This window comes from Phaenicophaeus curvirostris, chromosome 10 (assembly GCF_032191515.1).
Source record: "Phaenicophaeus curvirostris isolate KB17595 chromosome 10, BPBGC_Pcur_1.0, whole genome shotgun sequence".
NCBI lineage: Eukaryota > Metazoa > Chordata > Aves > Cuculiformes > Cuculidae > Phaenicophaeus > Phaenicophaeus curvirostris.
Genome location: NC_091401.1, coordinates 12,970,765 through 12,994,431, shown reverse-complemented (window position 1 = coordinate 12,994,431; position 23,667 = coordinate 12,970,765). Strand labels below are relative to the sequence as shown.

Below are 23,667 nucleotides of genomic sequence, written 5' to 3'. Positions count from 1 at the left end.
AAACATGCCTTTAGCAGCCCCTTTCCTGCAGCTGTGGGACCTCCAGGAGTAAACCAGCCCCAGCTGTGCGAGTGGGACGAACCCAAATCACTGGGACCTAAGGAGTCAACTCAAAGAGCTGAATGTCATCAAGTGCAAAACATCACCAAGGCACGACTGTGACCACACCATTTCCACACACAGAATGCAACAGTCCTGTGGAAGCTTTAAACTCCATAGTAAAAAAAAAAAACCCAGAACAAAACTGCAAAGCACAAGTGTTATAGAAGAGAAGGGCAGAGACAGAGTGAAGAGCTCCCTGGGGTTTGAAACAGGGTGGCACCAGCTCCCACCCAGGCTGGGAGCCACCCTTGAACTTAGAGGTTCTGCACCCAGCCCTGAATCCCTGCATCCCTGCAGGGCTCTCTCCTCAATGAGGGGAACTCACCCTCAGAGAAGCACAATGGGTCTTTTAACCAAAGGATCCAGCCTTGCAAAACTGGTCCAATGCACCCAAGGGCATTCCACTCCTCAAAACCCCTGGGACTGAAAACAAGAACACAAAGTGCCTCCGAAGGAGTCCCCCCTTTGCTGTCCTGGGGAATCCATCACTCTGCATGCCCTCCCAATGCTATTCAAAAAGAAGCACCGATTAGCCTATTTTTTTAATACAGTGACTTTTCTGCACGATAAGATCCAAGATTGGAAACAGATGAGTCCCTACTCCACTCCATTATGACATGAAGGATCTTTTCCCTCCTCTCCCCTTATGAGGCTTTTATGGGGTGCTTTATTTTTCTCGTATAACTACCATCAGCTGAATTCTTATACTAGATGTGTTTTGGATTTTTTTAATACCTGCTTTTGTCTCTGATTTCCAGAGCTGACAAGTCTGTTCCTGATGTCAGATTAATAGAAATATTTATGTCATCAATCATCACTCTATCTTTTTTGACTGCCAAGGCAAGAGAAGTACAGTAACTTTGAACCCTGTCTTGTTTTCAGTTCATCCGTGGCCAAATGACCTCTAAGAGTTAGGAGAAAAATCCTCTTTATGCCTGTCACAGAGCGAAGTTTGACAGCCGTTCCCATTTGAGCTCTTGATTCCTTTCCCAAACATTCACTGGTTATGTTGATTAGGATGAAATCTTGGGAGGAGGAATGTGATTCAGGAGAACAGAGCATTCCTCCTCTCCTGATACCCTTCAGCCAGCGAAGAGCCAGAAATCAAACTGAGCCAGCAGCTCTGCCTTCTGTCCTGTCGGGAGGGACTGATGGAGCAGACCTACACAGACCACTACAGAGCAGCGGGCTAGCGGTTTTGTTCTTTTTTCACTACGTCATGTGTTAGAAAATCTTCAAGTGCACTTCTCTAAAACATCACATTTTTGTTGGTCTGCTTGTAACTTTTTATTTTAACTACATTTACGTGCTATGTCAGATCTCTTGCTTATTAGCAAAAATAGATGTTTAGTGCTATAAAGCCTTGCTACATCTGAGAAAGCGAATGAGTTCCCTCAAATCTGAAATGTAATTAAACTTTCATATGAGGGCCAAATTCAACCTTGAGAAACCTCAACAGCCCTTGATGAGAACAGGGGATTGTTCAGGTGTAAATGATGGTACAATCTGGTCTCAAGAAACTTTTTAAACATAGGAGGAGGATATAATAAAAAGATAAACAAAATGGCTGCTGCATGCATGCAGCCATTTTGCATTTTCAGCAGGAGAATTGAGCATCCCGAGAGCCTGCAATACTTTTCACTGCTTGAGTCCCCACAGGGCACCAGCTCCAAGCAGTCTGGCCCGAATCACCCACCGTGGCACAGACAACAAGTAGGTTATGCTGGTCCCAATGCCATTCAGCAGTGGACAAGCAATCAATTTTAAAGGGCTTTTCAAAAGGTAACACCGCATTTGTCGGAAAACAAATTGTGGGGGCTAAAGCAACAGGCATTTGTGTGATTTTCTGCAGAGCTGCCAAATACTTGAGCATTTTGCTTGATTCTCTTGATTTAAAAGAGAGCAGGTCCAGTCAACTGTGCTAAACCAGGGATGAACCCACAGGGCTTTTTCCTAGCTGAAGTATCTATTGTACAATCTTCTAAATGGATTCCTAAATGTTTTCTTCTATTATTTTCCAGTTCCACAGATGGCAGTAAAGAACACAGTTAAGTTATATACCATTCATGTAATAGCTACTGTAGAGGTTAGAACACATGATGCACCTCACATATTGAAAGTGTAAAGAAAAATGTACAGAAAAAATTGTAGACCTCCTTCCAAAGCACTGCACCACAAGGGTTTGATGACCCCTCGCTTAAAACATCACTCCTTGTGTAAACAGACCTTGGTCAAATAACTTTCCTAGCTTTGCTGAAACTATTGGAAGGGGCAGCCCTTGGACGAGTTCAGTCTGCAGGGTGATCTTACTTGAAATGATCCCTTCTTACATCTTGATACTGATGATCTACTTTGGCACTTGCTTACACACCAGTATCTGCTCACCAGCTGCAGTGGAGTTAAACATGATTTATGCATTGGTGAATAGAATTCCTGAGATTTTCTTTTTTGATCAGGATAAAATATACCTCACAGGATTTCACTGTGAAAATGGGAAAATAGTGCATTTTACCCTCCATTCTCACATATCTCTCTTTTATGAAAACATCTTACTTTACTTTGCTGTTGATGAAACCTGTGGAAACCTGACTGCCAGCTGTTACTGTGCAGGTTTTTTCTCGCTCTCAGCCTAACTGGAGGAGCTGGGTAGGTGTCAGAGTCCTCCCGGGGACATTGATCCCTCAGCTCATGCTCCAACCCTTCAGCACTTCATACCAGTTCTAACAACCAGCCCTTAGGTCAAAATGAAAAGGAAGTCCCGCCACACCATTTTCAGCAAAAAGTAATTTTCTGTGGAAAAGCACCCTGCTAACCCTGTTAGCCCAGCTTCTATAAAACCTGTCGATATTAATCTCCACCTTACCCTCTGAGCCAGTTAAAGATGTAGAAATGGAAAGCAGTTTTAAGTCCAATTTGGTTACACTGAGTATGTCAGTACTGCTTCCTTGAGGGGAGGGGATATGGATTATACGTTGGTTACATTTTTAACACAGAAAGAGAGAAATTTTGCCAGAATTGTAGTTGTTATTGCTTTTCTGGGTTGGTATATGGAACAGATCCCGATTATATTGGCATGAACAGACCTATTCATTTAAATCAGGTGAATAAGATTTGACGGGGGCTGAATAAGCTGTCTGCTTGCAGACATGTCAGCTGCGCTTTATTCCTCACACAATTCAAACCAGAGTGATCTATGTGACTTTATATCTGATAAAGGAATTACTACATAGTCATTTTTGGATCAGACATCCAACATGAGGCATATCATAGATACAAAAATCCTTAAGACAGGTCCATATATGGACTCGTGCATGGTATAAACATTGGTCATGTTTGGCAGAAAGTCCAAATGCAGGCAAATACCCATTAAAAAAAATCAAAAGGTAGAATGTACACCACTGTCCTCACCACAGCTCTCCATGGAAATGACTTGCAAGGTATGCACAGACTGATATTCTATTCAGAGACAGCCAGAAAAAAAAAGAGTGTCTTTAAGAAAGGGACTGAGAAAATGCTGGTTAAAAAAACTCTGCTATAGCCCTTTATTCTGCCATTTGACACTCCAGCAGCCAAGGCTCACCCACATAAAATCAATGCGACGCTAGGAGCTTTCCAGTTTTACCAGGCTGCTTCTTACTCTCTGTGAAGCTGAATTGCTGTGTCCAGAGATGCCAGCGAAAGCAGCAGCACCTGGATCTAATGCTCCCTTACCCCAAAACTCGGCTGAAACTCCATCTCATAATTACAAGCCAACATAACATATCCAGATTGCACAGTCTCTTCCACTGAGGATGTGGTGGAATATATTTTACTACCTCTGAAATAAGTATAGCTTTCTGTAGTGCAAGCAGGAACCAATTATTCTCAAGGGCTCTCGCATGCTTTTCAGCATAGCCTGACCGATCTGACTGTCCCCTCATTTTTGAGGAGAGCCAGAACAACTCTCCTCACTGATGCAAGTGAGGGCTATAAGATGAAAACTGAAGAAAATGCATACAGAAGTGCTGCAAGTTCATTCAGGTCCCCTTTATATTGAGAGCCCAAACCAGAGAACTGCCTGGCTTCTCAAACTCCCTTTCTTTTAACTGCAGCTCTGGATCATTTCTGTCCTATATGATTTGGTATAAAAAAAGAAAAACTTTTTTTTTTTCCTTTATACTACACTCATCAGGAAAATTACCTGCAATAAAATTAGTTTCATTAACATTCAGTGAAATTCCACATATTTAACCTGTTGTAATGGTAAAATTTCAGTGCATTTCATACTAAAAATAAAACAATTCAAACAGAACAAAAGCAAATAATTCTAAACAAAAATAAAAAAAAAACCACCTCTAAAAGCATACAGTGAGCAACAGACCACGCAAAATAGATATTCCATTCAAATTTCACATCCCATTAAAGACAATTTGGCTATTAATCCATACGGGTTTAGGGGCAAAGACGGATTTTCCAAGACAGATAAACAGAAATGATCCCCCTTTGATCTCTGAGGTTAAGAATCAGTGACAATGGAAGATGAACAACAAGGGGCAGAACTACTGGCCTTTTTATGCGCCACAATGGCATCAGCAAACAACTACTCAATCAATATTTGGCCAGGGACACTGAAAACTTCCTTTTCAAATTTTAATTCCTAGTTGTAAAACAACTGTAGAGCAACCAGCAAGATAAGACATTAAACTGACTGCTTAATTGCCTTTTACTGTCTTACTAGTTATATATGCACATTCTTAATAGTTCGTGAATCTTTATTTACTAGGATGAATAAATGACCTGTCAACAATTACATCAAACTCCACTAACTAAATAATCTCAGCACATGACACACTTTAACTCTAATGTGTCCTCAGTGAGTTTTAATTTCATTACGCTTCACTTTTTTCTTCTGGGCAGAGTGATTTAAACTGAATTAGTTTAACAGCATGGGGCAGGAGTACTCCAGGGCAAGTAAAGTAAAACGCAGCACTCACACTAGGCTAAACAAGGTCTGGTGGTGAATTATATTACTGTACAGCAATTTTATTAGCCAGAGAGCTCAGTGTTTGGGGAACATTTGCAAGTATCCTGAATTTTTATTTATATATTTTATTCTTTCACTGGCCACAAGTTTTTGTTAGGTACAATTTAAAGTGACATTTACAGAGAGAAATTCACATTGACTGGCTTGCTCTGATTTATTGCTTTGCATTTCACTCAATTTCTTCTTAAATTAACCAGAGAGCACTTTGTAGTTCTGCTTCATTTCCCAATGCAGTTTTATTACACAGCCCTGGGGACTCATGATAATTTATCACTATCAACTTTATTGGCTTCCCTTTTCTAAACCCTGTTCCAACCCTTATCAATAAGTAAACCTAATAGCAAACTAAACCTTCCCTGAGTAAGTGTTAGATAAAAGAGTCACCTTTGACTGATACAACAGAGAATTACTATTCAAAATTAGACTTGGAAAATAATCTGGTTTAAGTATTTCAGTAGTGTAAACTTCTAGTTTCAGCATTGATTTCTAATTATTTTTTTTATCTAATAAAAATCTCTGTATGTTTGCTGATCGCATCACTACCTTCGTGTCAACACAGATAGAGAGATCCTTGCCCTCAGTGAGAGTTTGGCCAGAGACTTTCACTCAGAATTAGAGTCACACTCTTGCTTAGTGAGTATTTTCTATTAGCAGAATAGAACAAATCTGGGGCCCATTCCTGCCTGCCCCGACCCACGTGAGGAACTTTACCCAGATGAATAGGCCCTTTGAGTGAGACTCCTCGCCGTTGCCCGCATATGATAGTGTTTGCAGAACTGGAGGTCTGATATCAGATCCCGTAATCCTAAACCTGAGGATTTCCCCCAGAGCTGCGGTTGCTCAGTACATTACAGAGCTGGTTTCAAGAAGAGCCCAATCCCTACCATGGTAAATTCCTAATGACGTCAAGGATTTTGCAGTCATAGGAGAACCCAGAAAGTCAAAGATAAAAATCACATTTTTGGAGTAAGTCCTAGTCACTCCCATGTCGACTGGTCATATTTCTTGCCTCAGCCTTTCCAGAATGACACTCTGTAAGTCTAATCAATTATTAAGAAATTCAGAGTAACCAAATCAGATGCAAACTCAGGTACAAATTAAATCAGCTGCTGTGTGCAAAGCTGTCTTTATATTTGCTAATATAACAATTTGCCTTTGCTCTAGATGTACACACTGGAAAGGATGGCCATGGTGGTTCCGTTGGAATAGGTGCCAACTCTTTTTAGGGTAAGGAAAGTCTTCCCAGGATGGTAAAACATGCAAACTCATTCATGAAATCATGATTTCAAGAAGGGGCTGTGATGTATCTGTATATTACTTCAGAGAGCCACTGCTAGACTGAGACCCTTTCTTCCCACAGCTGGAAGTATCATGAGTGCTTGCGTAACATGATTAGCATGCAGTTAGGTTTACAATTAGCACCCTCCTCAAAGTCCCTGAGACGGGAGCAGCAAACTCTGCTCTGAAGTCACTCACAAACGTTTAGCACCTTCCTGAAAATGCTCAGCAGGCTGGGACACCGTGCTCTCACTTGTCGGTGAGTTATTGATCACTGAGGTCATCAGTTATCATTTTTAACTCAGAATAATGATTTTAAAGCAGGAGTCTGGCCCAAAGCCCCACAGCAACAACAGGTCAGGAAGAAGAAACAAAGCTCGAAGCTATGGTTAGGTGAAAGAGACTTCATCACCTATTTTAATTTGCAGGATTTTCCACGCAGGACTGGACTCACACATTATTGAGAAATGAGGAAAGAAAGGGAAAAATACAGACAGAAAATACTGTTACTGCTGTATGCCTTGAGCCAAATCCTGGAGACACTAGGAAGTTTTTCTTCATTAGGCACCATTTTCTTGTCAGCTCCGAGAGACTCAGAAACAAAATTCTGTGCAAATTACATGAGCTAATTTTCAAGACCTGCTAGTGACCAAATATGCACAGTACTGCATGAAACTCTAGACTCCAGATGATAATTGCCTGCAGCCTCACGTTTCATTCAGTAAGTGACTATGTACTGGGAACATTGAGCACGGGAACACACTGTGCTGCAGCCGTTAAGACACAATGGTATTTCATGAGACTGCATCCCGGGACAGGATACTGGAGCAAAATAACAAGTCCTGCATCAGAAAAATCACAACCAAAATCTAACTCAGCATCTGCCTCGTCCCATGCTCTGGCCTCTAAGCCAACATGCAGAAATGAATGGAATGACTCAAACTGATATCTGGTGCCTGCATGTTAATCCTGTCCCTTAATAATCTGCCTTTATTAGTTTAACAGCCTAAAAATAACTGTCTGCTTGATACTGGCCAGCCCTAATCAAAACATCTGCAAGCCCAACTAGCCAGAGCTCCCCTTTAGATCATGTGCCACCACTTCAAAGCCTGTGCATCAAGTCAGTAATTGTAACATTGCATCTAAATATTTAAGCTAGGGGCTGATAGTCGCGTGTCCCATTTACAGTCACCATCTGTCCTCTACTTCCATTACAGTACAAAGCAAAAATGTTTCCCAAAACTCGCTAACAGGAAAAGCATCACACTGCCAGGGAAGCAGCAGCAGCAGCTTGAACTTTCTAGCTGCTGAGCAGGGCTTTTGTGCTAACGTCCTTTTTTTCCCCCCTCCTTCAAACTCCCCACATACACACACAAAAATAGGGGTGGTGCTGAAATTGTATTAATGTGAGCCTCAGGCGCACAGCAAAAAAAGAAAAGAGGAAGGGGAGGGAGAGGGGGGAAGGGTTTGCTCCGAGATGAAAGTAAGAAGGAAATAAAGGAGGCAATTTAGTCTGCTGTAGCCTGAATTGCTCTCAGTAGAGCCAAGGGTAGAGGCTTGGGATGAGTAGGGCCCTTTTTGGACGGGTGCGCATGACTGGGGGAGGATCTGCCAGGACAGAGCCTGGGGGCCAATTCCACCAGCCGGGAACAGAGGCTCCCTTTGAGGCCAGCTGGGGGGATCCCAACCCCAACCCGCATCACCCGCTCACAGCGGGCCTGGGGACCAGCCCTACGCCCCATCACCAGAGCGCCGAAAGCCACCCGTTCCTGCCAGAAAACAACACCTATCTTATGAAGCTGGGGGGGTTATCCGATTAGTCAGCAAACCATGCTGCACACAACTCCCACTAAAGGTACAGGCAACTCCCTCTTCTGTAGCAGCTATGCTAAAAATATGCCCCAATGTGCCATATAAAGGCACAAAAGTTTCTCTTTCATGTTCTTTATTTATGGCTTATGCCTTTAAGAAAAATATATCACGCATGCAGAAATACAGATACGCTATTATAGAATTATAAGCTGCTGCCTGGTACATGCTAGGGCAATCCAGGTTTTCTTTAAATATATACCCAAAACAGGGGAGAGGGTGGCACTGATAGAAATGCCGAAATCCAGCAAAGTGGGCTGTACATGTGGATGCTGCAAATACCGGCAAGGGAATAAGATTTTAGTGTCAGTAAACAGGGGCTGAAACAGAAGCACAGCAGGGTATATGAATGTTTACCTACGCTTATATATGTGATGGGAGAAATCCCAGGCCATATCACATACAGTTTCCATTGCACATTTCTCAAATATCATGTTTCTCTCACCTAATACCACTCTGCGATAAGTTCTGCCCAAGTCCCAAATATTGAATTAGCTGCTGTTAATATTGACAACAATTACTATCACTTCCCTCAGAAAACAAAATGAAACAAAAAAAAACAAAACAAAAAACCCAACCTCTCCCACAGCCACCCAGAAACTCACATTGAGGAGAGGTCAGCAAATGCCCAGCACTAGATGTGCGCTCTCAAGCAGGAAAGAGGTTCCCTGCTCTACACTCAGCTCCAGAAATTGCTTTCTGACCTGTGCCATAGCCTTCTCTTGCATCTCCCTGCACCTGGGGATACCCTCAAGCCCCTGATACCAGAGCTATAAAAAGTACTTAAACCATAGGACTCCAAAATAGGACATTTTGTTCACTCTGTGACATGGAGAGCACTCGGTGGTGAGCTACTGAGTGAAGGGTTTGCTGCACACCACCGGGATAACTTTCGGACATGCTGCAAGCAACTCAAGCATCAGAGAGGGCGTCTGCGATCCCCTGTGAGTGGGCAGCCTCTGGTGGGCTGGTGGGCACTGGCAAATACGATCTTGCTGCATCAAAAAGTTCAGGAGTGCTGCCAGCTCTTTCAGTAAGAGAGCAGGATCTGACCTGATGATTTTTATAGATGCGGTGAAATGGAAGCTCCTCTGCCAGCAACAGGAGTTGATGCAGAACTTTTTTTACTGGCTGGGTACAGAAAGCAGTGGCAGACTTAAGTTTATGGTGGTTGTTTTTTTCTCTTAATGAGGCCATCCATGTGTTGTCCCTGTGGTATCCCACTATACGTGAGGCATGTGTATAGTAACATATCCTTGCTTGAGCAGCAGCTCTTGCGCTGCAGCATCCCAATCACTCCAGGAATAAGAAAGCAAAAGTTATGCTAGTCAGGGAGGGGGAGAAGGCATTGCTGCAGGGAAAGGCACGCTCTTCCTCCAGCTGCCAAACCTTCCCAGGCACCGTCACAGGACGAATGGGATTCCAGGCACCACCACAGAATGGATGGGATTATTAAACTGCTGTTTGCACAGAACTGCCTAGCCACGTTCATCCAGCAAAAACCTGTGTGCACAAGGACAAGAGAGGGCTTTGCTACCCCATTTAGTCAAGGGCAATTTTGCCACTGACTGAACTCAGAAGCGGCAAAGCAGGACATTCGCATCTGCAGAAAGTGAAGGAGAGGGTGCGTCAGAGGGCAGAGCGCAGCCCCCTCCTACAACCCTGCTGGGGGGCACGAGTGAGCCCCCGTTTGCAGCAAGGCACTGCCAGCCCCAGTGCTTTTTCTGCAAGATTGACGAGGCTCCGCCAGGGCTGGAGCACAGCAGCCGCACACCCAGATACCGATACATGGTAAATCAGCAGCCCCGCTCTGAGGAGCCGAGAGTCAAGAAACAGGAAGACTGTTTCAAAGAGAAGGAGAGGGATGGGTTATATAGATAATATTTTTTCTCTTGCTGTCTCTGTTAATTACTGTATTCCATAAAGCAGGGTTATTAGGGTTTTATCAAGGCTTTCTATCTCCTATTTTTAATCTCTGTCAATAAATTCAGGAGGGCAGAAAAGCTAGACGTTTTAACAAGTAGAGCACTGAGTTTAGATTTTTTTTCCCTCAGTGCATGCTCCTCTTGGAACAATTCTCTGTTGCAGCAAGTACAGGGGAAACTCTGGACCCATCATACAGGGACAGCTAGACTGGGCAATCAAACTGTGCCTTCTCGCCTTCAAACCTCTTTCTTCATTAACATCTTCTGTGTATTTGTGTTACATGCATCCATATAGACACACAGAAGATGAGGATTCCCTCAAAACTTCCATAACTCAATTGAAAACTAACCTTCGGAACTGTTTTCAAGTTTGTTCCTACACAACAAGGAGGTACTCTACTTTTAGAGAACGAGTTTCAGTTGTCCTACTTAAACGGCACTCAGCATCTCTAGATTGCTAGAAATGCTAGAAACATTTTCTAGGTAAAACCAGCTATTTTTTTCCATGGTGGAGAGTCCATAAAACTGCGTGGAGCATCAGCTATTAGGGGCTCATTGAATAATTCATCCCTCATTGCAAGCCCATAATGTCTTTTCTCGGCCTTTTGTGGGGCTGTTTTCTCTTCTTTTCTCCTTGAATTATAAAAAGGTTGCCTTCTTTTGTTCACATCAAGCTGCTGCTAGCTGAAGCTTTGTCTGTGCAAAGCCAAAGTGTGAGTTTCAATGGACTCCCCCCTCTTTGTTTTCCAAGTTCATCTCCAAGTGTAGATTGTGTATAGAAGGCCTTCTTTGTAAAAGCTGGAAAAGTTGTACAAATGTTTGACCAGCTCATTTGGTACTTTTGTCTTGCCTTCTCCAGTGGCTGTGCATGTGCTGGGCAGCCACTTCCAGGCACAAGACACCCAGCCAGTCCCTCTGCTCAGGTCCAGCCGGAGAACAGGGCACAACCGCAGTGATGGCAGCCCCAGAGCAGCCCTTTGCCTCTGCCTCGTTCGGATGCAGCCTCCTCACAAGCACAAACACAAACTTTTCCCAGCAGTTTTAAGAGGAGAAGAAACGAAAGATGCTGCTCCCTGCTCTGCCTTTGGCTACAGCCAACCCTTCTGTGATTTTTGCTCACCTTGGGCTGAGGATGCAGCCCCTGCTGCACCGTGCCGGGGGCTCCACAGTCAGCTCCAGCCCTCCCTGCTCCTTGGCCTCGCCCCCACCTCCACACCATTCCCGCATCGGCGGGGGAAACGAGATGAGATGGGATGTGGCAACCGCTCCTCTCCCTACACCTCCCACTGCACTGGCCCCAGGACGACCTCCAGGAGAAAGGGAGGGAACTGGAGAGAGCAATTCCCACCAGTACCCTGGGCTGGCACGGGCTGGTCCCAGGGCTCCAGAAAGAGCAGGGGGAAATGGGAGTTTACCTCTTTCACTGAGGATGCCGTCGATGCTGTGCTTGGCCTTCTTGTCACCTTCCTCTGCCTCCTTCCTTTCCAGCTCAGCCTCTTCTTCCTCACCCTTCCCAAACTTGCTCCGAAGGATGCGGCTGATGGAGCTCACTTCAGAGGGGAGCACAGAGCTGTGACCAGGCTTGTCCCCAGCAGCCCCCCTGCAGCAGCCGGGCCACGCTGGGGAGCCGAGCCCTGCATCAGCGCCGCTGCCCCACACACCCCACCGCTTAGATCTTTCACAGGTCACACGCCTGCTTCCCTCCCCGCAGAGGTTTACTCAGGACACAGTCCCAGACCACTCTCCAGTGAAAACGCAGCTGCCCCTACATGGTTATTTTTTTTCACAAGCCTGAGCAGTGGGAGATGAGAAAAGCCCGCGGACACCCACACAAATCCTGCCTCTGTGACCCGCCCTCTGCAAATAACCCGTGGGCACAGGGAGCTGCTCCCTGTCTCCTGCTTTGCAGCTCCGGGTCTCCAGCAAGCCCCAAGCCCTCCCACGGCAGAAGCCCAGCGGGAAACGGAGGGGAGGAGGAGGAGAGTGGGACATGATTGTGATTTAATTGAAAACACCCCAGTGAAGGACAGGAATCCTCCTGGGATGTCTGCCAGTACCGGTGTGCTACTGCCTCAGCCTGGGGCTCTGCTCCCACCAGCTCCAGGACATGTCCGAGCCCCCGCTGCCCATGAGGCACCCTTACCTGACGGCACCGTGTTGCGGTCACACACCCCGTCCTTCAGGAGTTTGTCCCGGATCTCCCAGCTGAACATGCCTGCGTTTTCCCTCTTGTATTCCTCAATTTTCTTCTCAACATCCGGCGTTGTCACCTGCTTCAGTAAAGACAAGGCAAGCAGGCAAAGTCTGTGGCACCCAGGGAGCCTGGGATGCCGTCACCAGGATCGCTGGTGCGGCTGGTGCCTCCGCACAGATTGCATCGCCGCCAGCGAGAGCTGGCCCCGCTTCCAAACCCCTTTATAGAACACCCCAAGGTTAAAATCAGAGGAAACAAAATAGGTAACAAAGCAAGCATCTGCCCAGTTAATCAAAACTTCCCAGGAAATTCTCTGGGGTCGTGTGGGAAGTGAGGATCGAGCCCTCAACAGCAAAAATCCTGAATTAGGCAGCAGCTGGGAGGCAGAGAAAAGATCCCGTGGTCGCGGGTAGAGTAGGGCTGCTGTGAGCAAAGCTCTAGCTCATGGAAGTTTTGGTTGAATAAAAAGTTGTGTAATGAAAACTCAGAGAGATCTGTGTACCGAGAGGGTTTTTTTCGATGGCCGCTCAATTTTAAAATCAAGCTGAACTCAAACAAAACAAAACTCCCGGCTGGGAACAGCTTTTCATTTGGATAAAACACTTATAAAAAAAATATCTCTAGTCTTAACACCAAAAGAGAAAGTTTGAGCATCACTTCTTTAGAAGCAGGAAGGGGAAAGAAATATAGCGGGCAACTTTCAACAGAAACTCCAGCTTTTACTTCATTTTTGTGGAAAAGAAAATCTACAGTAGGAGGAGGCTGACCTTGAGACAAGGATCCGTATTTGTCTGTGTTATTGTGGCATAAACTTTTTAGCTGTGTAGCTACAACCACACGCAGCTTTGAAGCGATCAGAAAAATAAGCAGAGCAGGCATGGTGATAGGCAGACAGAGAGAAATAAAGATTTTTTTTGGCGCTTTGCGGTGTAAGAAGCAGGAGCCCGATCCCGCAGCGCCGAGGATGGGGTACACGGGGCTTCAGGCAACACCACATCGGCAAAGCGTCCCCTTTCTCCCGAGATTCGCTTGAAAACCATTTTTTTCAAATACTTGAAAATTGTAATGATAAAAAAAAAATTCCCGCGAACTCGAACACATTTTTTTTAAAGTTTGGGACAGACAGGCGGGCGGTGTGGGTACCGATGCGTGTGTGCGCCCCCCCCAGCCCCGCACGGTCCACCCTCTCCCCGGTGTGCGGGCTGCGGGAGGGTCTCACCTTGGGCTTGCTGCCGCCGATGGCCCCCGGCCGGATGGAGCCCGTCTCCTGGTACCTGCAGAGAATTTTGGAGACGCAGCCGTGGGACACTCGCAGCTGGCGAGAGATGACACAGGGCCTTATGCCATGGTGGGCCATCTCCACTATCTTGTGTCGGATATGGTTGGGTAAAGGCCTGCCATTGATAAAGACTCCTCCGAGCTGATTGACTCTGCCCTGGCCGAGAGGGGTAGAGACTAGAAAAGGAGGGGAGGGGGGGCAGGAGGGGGAAACGGCGTTAACGTCTTCTTCAGATCCCGCTGGGTCTTTTTTGTTGTTGTTATTGTTTTCTTTCTTTCTTTCTTTTTCTTCCCCCCCGCCCCCCGTTGTCTTTCTGTAAGGCAACCGGCCGCTGCCCGCCCCCGCCCGCCCCGCGGAGCCCGGAGCCCCAGAGCCCGCAGCGCCCGGAGCCCGCGGAGCCCGGAGAGCGGCGGGGAGGCTTCACCTGCTGCCCCCGACCCGCAGCCGCGTTGCGGGCTCGCTCGGCTCCGGCGGGAAGGGGAGGAGCGGGCGCGGGGAGCTGCCCCGGGAGCCACCGCAGCCGCCGTCCCGCCCCGGGCTGCGGGAAGGCAGAGCCCCCGCTCGCAGCAGCCCGGGACAAGCCCTCATTTCTAAAGTCCCGTTCAATTTCGTTTGGTTTATTATTATTTTTTTTTAACTTTCCCCCTCCTTTCCCTAGCTTTGGGCTCCCCAAATCCCTGCCGAAGAGCGGAGTCAGGGCCCGCTGCGCGGCCGACATCCCGGCCGCGTCCCCGCTCTGCCGCCGGCCGCGAGGAAAGACCGATTCCGGGGCTCCGCACCGACCCCCGCCGTGCCCGTTCCGGGACAGGGCCCTGCGGCTCGTGCGGGATGCCCGGGGACCGACACAGAGCCGTGCGGGATGCCCGGGGACCGACACAGAGCCGTGCGGGATGCCCGGGGACCGACACAGAGCCGTGCGGGATGCCCAAGAGAGAGAGCCGTCCGTGCGGAGGCTCTCACGGAGGCTGCTTTGTCCCGGGTCCTGGCACGGAGCAATCCCCACTTTTCCGAGCGGGAGCAGCCCTTACCTTCCAGCGGGAACCCGCTGCGGGGGTAGTTCTGCCCTGCCCCGGGTCGCATCATCCTGGGGACAGCGCCGGCCAGAGTTGTCATCGCAGCGTCCCGGCAGGGTTATATCCAGGTGAGGGCTGATCTAGGAGAGATCCGCGCTGTCAGCCGGTCCCACCGAATCGGGAGCGGGCCCGGGAGGGGGTGGGCGATGCAGCCGAGGGGCGGGGAGGAGGAAGCCCCGCCGCTGCCCCTCTGTCGGTGACCGGGAGGGCAGAGGCCGGGGCCCCGCGGGGCGATGCTCGGGGAGCGGGGGGGGGCGGGGGCGGCAGCGTCGTTCCCGGTGCTGCGGGGAGCGGCAGCCGCGGGGCCGGGTGCATTTATCGGCTCCGGACCCGGCGCGGCTCCGCGATTGGCCAGCGCCGCCCGGCCCGGCCGCGCCGCCAGCGCTGATTGGGCGAGCGGGGCGGCTCCCCCGCGGCCAGGGGTGCGCGGCACCGGCGGCCCGGCCCGGCCCGGGGTGCCACGGCACGGGACGGCGCGGGATGGCTCGGGATGCCACGGTATGGCCCGGGATGCCACGGGATGCCACGACCCGGGATGTCGCAGCCCGGCCCGGCCCGGTGCCCTCTCGCCGCGGGCAGACAGCCGCCGCCGGCGGGGAGATTCCCGGTGCCCCGACGGGCGCCCCGGCCCCGCGGGGGGAAGCGGCAGCCGGAGCAGCCCCGGCCCCCCTTCTCTAAAGAGCCTGTGTCCCTGCGGGGCTCCGCGGGGCCGCAGCCCGACCCCGTCCCGCCAGGGCAGCCCCCGTCTCGCTGCCCACACGGGGCTTTGTCTCCCGACTCCTCTTCCCCGAGTGGCGGGCGGGGTAGGGAAAGAACAACTTTCATTTCTTTTTTCTTTTTTTCTCCCTTTTTTTTTTAAGAAAAAATCTCAGATCTGCTTCTCCTTTCTATTTATTTATTTTGCACCGAAATCTCTAGCCGTACAGAACAAACATCTCTTGACCAAACGGTGCTAACGGGTTTGGAAGCGAGAGCCTCCAGTGAGGTCTCCGCGGGGATTTCTGCTTTTAAAAGCCGATGGGACGAGGGTGTCCCCGCATCCCGCGCGTGTGCATGAGTGCGGGTCCGCGGGTGTGGAAGGGCGCATGTTAAAGTCTTACCAACAAGCGCTTGTTCCCAGGAATTTATTGTAGTATTCAAACTAAACTGCTGGAAAAATAAAAGAGGTAAAGTCTGCTTAGGAGCCGAAGTGACCACAGCAGGATATGACGCCAGGAGTGTTGTAAAGACTGTCTGTCCTTAAAGAAGGTACTATTGTGCATGGCCTTTTATTTATAACTTGGTAAGTGCCAGCAAACTCGCCTCCTTTACACTCTGAAGTGCCAGCCCAACTTTCCACAGCGCTCTTTATTTGCAATAGTCTATTCAGTAACTGTCACTCCTGAGCTTCAAGTTATTCAAGACCTTAATCAATCAAAAGGATGAGAATCGTTCAGGTTTTCGCCTTTGAAACGAGGGAAACAATGTTTTCTGGGCTCCTAGTCTGCTTCTCCTTTACGGGCCTGGCGATCGTTCCGGCCCCGGGGAGGGCGGGGGTTCGCATTTTTGGGGCAGAAATCCTGAATAATCAGGGAATCCGCCCGCCGAAGGAAAAGCACCGGGGCGGCGTTCGGGAACACGCACCGGGAGGAGCCGCGGACGGAGAACGGTGCCCGCTCCCAGCGCCGAGACTAACCCGCTTCCCACCACTTTTAAACCGCGTAAAAACCAAAACACCGACTCCGGAGAGCGAGGCGGGCGCCGGCTCCGCTCAGAAACGCGGGGAACGGGTCGGCGAGGGTTTTTTCTCCCGGCGATTCGAATCCGCGTGTTTCACGCGGCGGGTCCGCTGGACAAAGCGCCCCGGTGCCCAGTGACCCCGGCGCCACCGCAGCCCCGGGACCCGCGGCCGCCCCTGGGGGCTCTCCAGGGGCCCTTTTCCTCCGCGCTGCTCGCCACGCGTGTTTCACCCGAGGATGGAAGGCAGGGAAGGGTTATTTTTAAAACGGACGAGGTTATTTCAGAGTTCATTCTCGGTCGCGAAGCGCGCAGCGGGAAGCAGGGGCGCACACGGCGGGGAACGGCATCCCCGAGGGAAAAAGGGCAAAGCCTTCTCTCGGGCCGCCACCCACGTCCACGGGAGGACGGAACAGGGGCTGCCTGGACCCCTCGGGGCGGGGAGGAGGCGCGGAGCCCCTCGCAGGGACCGAGAGTGCCTTTCCAGCCACGCACCATCTGTGCGCGGGGCACCCGTGCGTGTTTGCAGCCCCATCCCATCCCACCCCTATTCCAGACCCATCCTAGCCCGCCCGGCGCCAGGAGCCGTTTCGGGAGCTCCGCGGGGAGACCCTGGAGCCACCCCTACTCCCCCCTCCACTCGAGCCCCAAATGCGGCGCTCGGCTTCCCCAAGACAGGGGTTTGGACGTGAAAGCGAAGCGGTGTGACGCTCACCTTGTCTCGTCCTGCCCTACCGAACCCCTAGCGCGCCGGAGGGGAACGGCCGCATCCTCCCGCCCGGGGACCGCTCAGAATTCCAGGGAAAAGGCTTTGGCACTAGTGCCTGGCCCCGCTCCTCCCTCCCCTCCGCGCCCCCACCCCCTATTACACTCCTCCGGGCCAGCAGAGACGATTTCACGGTTTGCCAGTGGAAATAGCTAAAAACGCTCCTGCTAATTACAGAGCTCTTCCAGGCCAGGTGCACTTTTAATTGGATTAGTAAGTGTTCTGTATTAAACTTGCAGCACATCAAATGGACAACGAAAATTAGAGCTATTAAGAACACAGGCAATCGTTTCTGAACACTACTGGTTTCTCCTCTATTAGAAATAAATCAATTACGCCGTTTCTGGGTTTCTGGGTTTGCTTATACATTAATTTCTCATAAGGATTTTGGAGGGAGTTCTCTGCCTAACTATATCCAGGGGAAGGGAAGGGGAGAGGAGAATACAGCTCTGTAAAGAGAAATGTGTGTCTGACAGAGGAAAGAGGAGAGGAAAGAGGAGAGGAAAGAGGAAAGAGGAGAGAGGAGAGGAGAGGAAGAGAGAAGGGAAGGAAGGAAGGAAGGAAGGAAGGAAGGAAGGAAGGAAGGAAGGAAGGAAGGAAGGAAGGAAGGAAGGAAGGAAGGAAGGAAGGAAGGAAGGAAGGAAGGAAGGAAGGAAGGAAGGAAGGAAGGAAGGAAGGAAGGAAGGAAGGAAGGAAGGAAGGAAGGAAGGAAGGAAGGAAGGAAGGAAGGAAGGAAGGAAGGAAGGAAGGAAGGAAGGAAGGAAGGAAAGCAAAATACGTGGGGGCGCCTGTGATTCTTTGTACTTCACACTGCCCTTGCCATAAGAAAAGAAACCTGGGAAAGGATCTGGGGTCTCTGGACTGTTCTCCCCGCTGCTGCCGCCTCTCTCTTTATACAGATTCCCCTCCTCCCCCAGAGCGTCTGGGGGACGCCGGGGTGCGGGGTGGAGGGTGCGGAGCGGGGCTGCGGGGTCCTCGGCACCGCTGGCCCATCCGTGAGTTCTTCAGGAGCCCCTTCAAGGGGGTAGAGGGCGAGGGAAGCGTGAGCCGAGCAGAGGGGGGCGAAATCAAACCGGTATAGCCTTTGTCGGAGCGACCTGAGTACGGCGTCGACTTGGAAAACGCCACAGAGAGAAAACTTCAGTAGCGTCGCAGCGATTTAGGGGTCAGAGTAATCGGAACAGTCAACAAATTCTTTGCTTTTAGCAGGGGGCGCGATCTCGTGGGGGGACGGAGAGGGGCAGGGAGGCAGGAGGTGAAGGCACCCTGTGGCATCCCGAGAAACGGCCGGTGACAGCGGCAGCCCCGCACAGCCCGGGTTCCCTTTTGGAAATAAGCTCCGCGAGTGGAGCCCTCCCAGGGAAAGCCTCTCTGGGTCCTACTTCTGTATATTTTTGTATATCGTTCCCTTCCCGTTTATGGCCTCAGAGGTGTCCAGGTCCCTGAGCCCGAGCCTTAGCAATTATATCAGGACAAGTAGCCATAAGATGAATTGTTTTAAGGATGCGCTTTTTTAATTTTTCTTTCCTTTTATTTCTTTTTATGGCAGAAATATAATACTATTTGGTGAATAAAAAAGAAATTACCAGCAAAGGGCCAGTGAGATTAACATTTGGAAACTTATGAAATGTAATCTGCATATCCAATTGATTCCCGGCATATCAGTTGAAAGGATAAAGATGCATATCTTCATGATGGATATTGCATTAATAGGCACATAAATAAAGGTTGAAAAGTCATCATGGAAAGCTTTGAACCTTTTCCCATCGCTTTTATGTCCCATCCTCACGTCTCGGCACCGTCTTTACTTTCTTCCCCCGTCGGAGTTGTTAGGTTTTCGTCAATTTGCAGCCGCAGCGCTTTTGTCACCCCGGGTACGGGAGGAGGCTGTGTGCAAGGGCAGGGACGGGACACGGGACACCCCAGATGCCCCTAACCACCCCAGGGACCCCCGAGGAGAGCTCAGGGACCGCTCCGGAGCCCCGCGCTCGGGCTCGAGGGGGAAGGAGGAGGCTCGTTCCGCGGGGATCGCCTCTGCCGGGAGCACAGGGGACGGGCAAACCCAGAGGCAAAGCGCTTCTGTAGGTGGGTAGATCCGGAGGGGCTCCCCGGGCTGTTCGGTCCCTCGGTTGGGGATGGAGGGTGATCCCCGGGAAGAGCGAAATCCAACTCCCGGCGAGGCTGCCCGCGGGACGCTGCTGAAACACTTAACCCCGCGAGCGGCACCGGCCGCCCTCTCTCTCTCCCCCTGTAAAACGGCAATAAATACAACATATATTTCACTAACTCCTCACCTTTCTGATTGCTACCAGATCCTCCAGTAAGCGATCCTGTAAACTGCCGCTCCGCATCAGCGCTGCCGGGACCGGGACCGGGGGCAGCGGCGGGGGCTCCGTCACCCCCTGTCCAACAGCCAGCACCGCTCCCACCGCCCCGGGGGCTTCTTCCAGCGAGCCGGGCTGCTCTTCCCCGCGAAGAGACGGGAGGGAAAGGCGTGCGACTCTCGTTTGGATAGGGGTTTTAAAGATTGCAATCGAATTTGGGAGAGAAGAGATTATTCCCTCCCCGGCGCTCCAGAAAGGAGCCCACCTGTGAGGCTCGCTCATGGGAGGAGAAATCCCCATCTCCCTTCCCCAACTCCACATCTCAAAACGAAGGGTTTAAGCCTCGTTAATTACTTGTAAAAATACCAGGGATTATTAATTCCAGCAGTATCACAATAGATTTCCAGCGGGAGTTTTCCTGCAGTAAAGACACCGTGAGGACTTCGCTGCCCCACGGGCCGGGCTGCCCCAACGCGTTTTGCTTCGGAAGTGGGGATTTTCAGGGCAGCGGGAGGGAAACGAGGGACACGCGTGGCCCTGCCAGCAGCGCAGCTCCGGAGCGCATCCAGCCCTCCATCCCCAGGCGTCATTCCTCCCTCTCACCCTCCATCCGAAATGATGGATTCAGAAATTAACGATATTAAAAGGGAAAGCGCGGCCTTATCAGCAGATATTGAATTCATTTATCTCGGCATTTCGCCCGCAGCGACATGATTTCAGCACTTATTCTTTTAAAGATGAACTGGATTAAAATCTGGGAAGAGAGAAACCAAAAGAAAGAAAGAATGAGAGGAGAAAAAGATGGCAAAAAAAGAAAGAGCGAAATAATGAGAGAAGGGAAGATCAAGAGGAAGAGCGAAAGGAAGGGAGAAAGGGAGAAAGAAGGAAGGAAGGAAGAAAAGAGAAGGAAAGGAAAAGAGAATGAAAGAAAAAGAAAGATAAAAAGAAAGTAAGAACAAAAGGGAAAGAAAAAAGAAAGAAAGAGAAAAAGAAAGAGAAAAAGAAAGAGAAAAAGAAAGAGAAAAAGAAAGAGAAAAAGAAAGAGAAAAAGAAAGAGAAAGAGAAAAAGAAAGAGTGAGAAGGAAGGAAAGAGAATGAAAAAGAGAAAGAGAAAGAGAGAGAAAAAGAGAGAGAAAAAGAGAGAGAAAAAGAGAGAGAAAAAGAGAGAGAAAAAGAGAGAGAAAAAGAGAGAGAAAAAGAGAGAAGGAGAGGAAGGAAGAAAAGGAAAGAAAAAGAAGGAAAAAATGAGAGAAGAATGAAGGAAAAGAGTGAGAACGAAGGAAGGAGAAAGAAAGAGAAGGAAGGAGAAAGAAAGAGAAGGAAAGAGAAAGAAAGAGAAGGAAAGAGAAAGAAAGAGAAAGAAAGAAGGAAGAAAGAAAGAGCAAGAAGGGCGAACAGCAAGAAAGCAAAAGAAATCAAGCAAGAAAACAAACGAGGGAGGGGAAGGAAGCAGGCCGAGGTGAAGGCAGGCTGGGGGCGGCTCGGGGCTGCGGCGGCGGAGCGCAGCCCGGCCGGTGCGGGCGGCTCCGGCTCCATCCCGAGCTGGTGCCGCTGCTCTCCTGTCGCATCCCTTTTGAAAAAGTAGCTGCTATTACAAGAAGTGGAATACTTCTATTTAAGCTAAAGCAGCGTTTACTTTATAGCCTGTTTTGTTTTTTTTTTATCGCGTGTTTCTTTATGGTTTGGTTGGGGATTTTTTCAAATAGTGTTTTTCCACACAATGTTACACTCTTCATTCTTTTGGAGATGATAACGTCTTGTGTTCAGCTTGATCTGTGCTGAACAGAGGTGTCTTCCTCTACAAGCACCTCTGTTTGCAGTATTTCCCTATCTCAGATGCAAGGTCAGGCAGAGCTGGAGCCATCTCCAAATTGTGAAGTTCATAATAACATTAAAATTAGTCCTTGGAAAGTAATAGACTATGTATAAGATTTCTGGGAAAATTTACACATATGCATGTAAGCGGGAAATATCACCTGTCCCAGCCCTTGTCTCGCTGCACACCATCGATGGAGATCACTCCCTCGAGTTGCCCAGCCCTGATAAAGGGCGCTCGCTTTCTGAAACTCCAAAACGACTCTCGGAGGGTTTCTTTGCCGGCATTTTCGGTATCACTCTCCGCCACCGCACGAGGGTCCCGCTCCCCAGGCGCCCCGTCCTGACAGTGCCAGGCGCTCATTCCCCACGCCCCCGCGTCGCTGGGTTAAGTAAAACCAAACGGGAACAAGCTCCTCGCAGGACTGAGGAGGTGGGGGTTGCTTCCCCACCGGCCGTGGTGCCCCGCGGGGCGGGCTAGGGGAGCTCCTGGGGCAGGGCAGCTCCACGAGAGAGCCCAGCTCCTGTCCCGAGGCAGGGGCTTCCCTGGGAAAGGGCAAACCAACTGCCTATAGGGCAAAAAGGAATTGGGGAGGGGCTTGGGGAGGCAACAGGACCCCGTTAATATCTGGCAAAATACTTCCAGTGATCACAACCAAACTCCTCTCTGTCAGAAAGAAACCAGAACTTCGAGAACCACCAGACTGTCACCTCTGTCCCATGGGATTTTGATACTTAAATAATACAGGGAGATCTAAATTGTTCTCAGAGAGGTGTTTGCTATGTGCGTAGGACTGTGGGCTCTGTTTTATTTTTCAAATTTCCATTTAATTTACTTTGAAGCTTGCAGTAGTTACATAGAGATTATTTTTCTTTCCCCTAATGTTAACTGTCCAACTAACAAGCCCTTGTTTAAAATGTGGAAATCGAACTGGAGTTATTGTCCATCACCACATTTGCTGAGCCATAAAAAGTCTCATTCTTCCCATTTTAATGGAAAGCAAATTTTGATTTATACCTTAATCAAAATTATTAAATTTCAGACATTAAACTCCTCCCATACCCCAATGCTATTATTGTTATTCACTATTAATCAACATAAAATAACAAATGAAATGGATTTGCTAGCTTTTGCTAAACGGTTAAACAACCTAGGGATAGGATGAGGACCTGTAACGAGTGCAAGTGTTACAGTTTAGATTCCTTGTCAGCTCAGGAGTAGGTTTGGGGGATAAACAATAAGAAGTAAAAATCTTTCAAGCTATTCCTCCTAAATTTCATAATCCTATGAGACAAATTAATCTCACAATGTCTGTTCGCTGTAAAAATACCTTTAAAATAGGCGAGATAATTCTGAACTGAAGCTATTTATAAGAGATTACCATCACCTTGATCCAAACCATTGCTATCTGCAGGACACATGTAAAGGATCCCAGAGACTGGCTCTGAAGCACAGCTTTTGGACCTGGGTGCTCCCAGTAAAAGGAGCTACACGCCAAAGGGAGGGCTGGTACTGCCACATTAACCCTATAATTGCATCTGTAATCTTCAGTCTGTGGCAAGGGTCTGCATAGTCGAATATGTCTCGTATGAATATACATATTCCCCATGACATAAATGGCATCTTGTTAAGGCTGTTGTGGCATTTCTTCCCAGTACCTCTGTTTCTGTGTGCACTCAGATAAAGTGTAGAAGCAAGATAAGTTGCAGTTTTCTAGCCACCAGAAGTGAGCCACCAAATTTAAACACCCTTGAGACACATTTGAAATTGCAGCCATGGAAGAGAGTGGACCATTGTAGCACAAAGGGAGCATTTTCAATGATTTTGTGAAGATCTTGCACCAAGGGAGCTGCCTCTGAAGTGGTTTACACAAGCAGAGTTAATACAAGCACAAACTGAAATTTCCTTTGGCAGTGTAATATGCTAACAAAATGAACTGACATTCATTGAGATAAAGCAGATTCTCTAGACCAGCAGAAGAGACAGGGACATCGTATCCACTAAATGTCCCTAACACAGGGAAAAGGACCACTGAGCTCAGGAGGACTGGAGTGCACACCAAGAGCCCTGACTAAGTCAAGTAATTCTCCTGCACTTTTATTTCCAATGAATATTAGGCACTCAATATCATGTCCATAAACATACCTTACACTGGATTAATACCAAACACACGGTTTATAGAATCATAGAATCATAGAATCATAGAATAACCAGGTTGAAAGAGACCCACCAGATCATTGAGTCCAACCATTCATATCAAACACTAAACCATGCCCCTTAGCACCTCGTCCACCCGTGCCCT

The 23,667-nt window shown here is 48.9% G+C and overlaps 1 protein-coding gene across 5 annotated transcripts in view; it reads right to left on the bottom strand.

Moving 5' to 3' along the window:
- The window catches only part of PAX3 (paired box 3), an 80,095-nt gene extending 65,256 nt beyond the window's left edge, over positions 1 to 14,839 (bottom strand). For 3 of the 5 annotated variants that reach the window (XM_069864467.1, XM_069864469.1, XM_069864466.1), the window contains exons 1-4: positions 14,699 to 14,839; positions 13,611 to 13,846; positions 12,341 to 12,470; positions 11,613 to 11,747 (exon numbers count right to left, since the gene is read on the bottom strand). In XM_069864467.1, the coding sequence (XP_069720568.1) occupies positions 11,613 to 11,747; positions 12,341 to 12,470; positions 13,611 to 13,846; positions 14,699 to 14,783 (586 nt within the window). In that variant the 5' untranslated portion in view covers positions 14,784 to 14,839. The remainder of the gene's footprint in view (positions 1 to 11,612; positions 11,748 to 12,340; positions 12,471 to 13,610; positions 13,847 to 14,698) is intronic. The other 2 variants (XM_069864468.1, XM_069864470.1) reach the window with 1 other exon arrangement.
- Between the last annotated feature and the right edge of the window lie 8,828 nt (positions 14,840 to 23,667).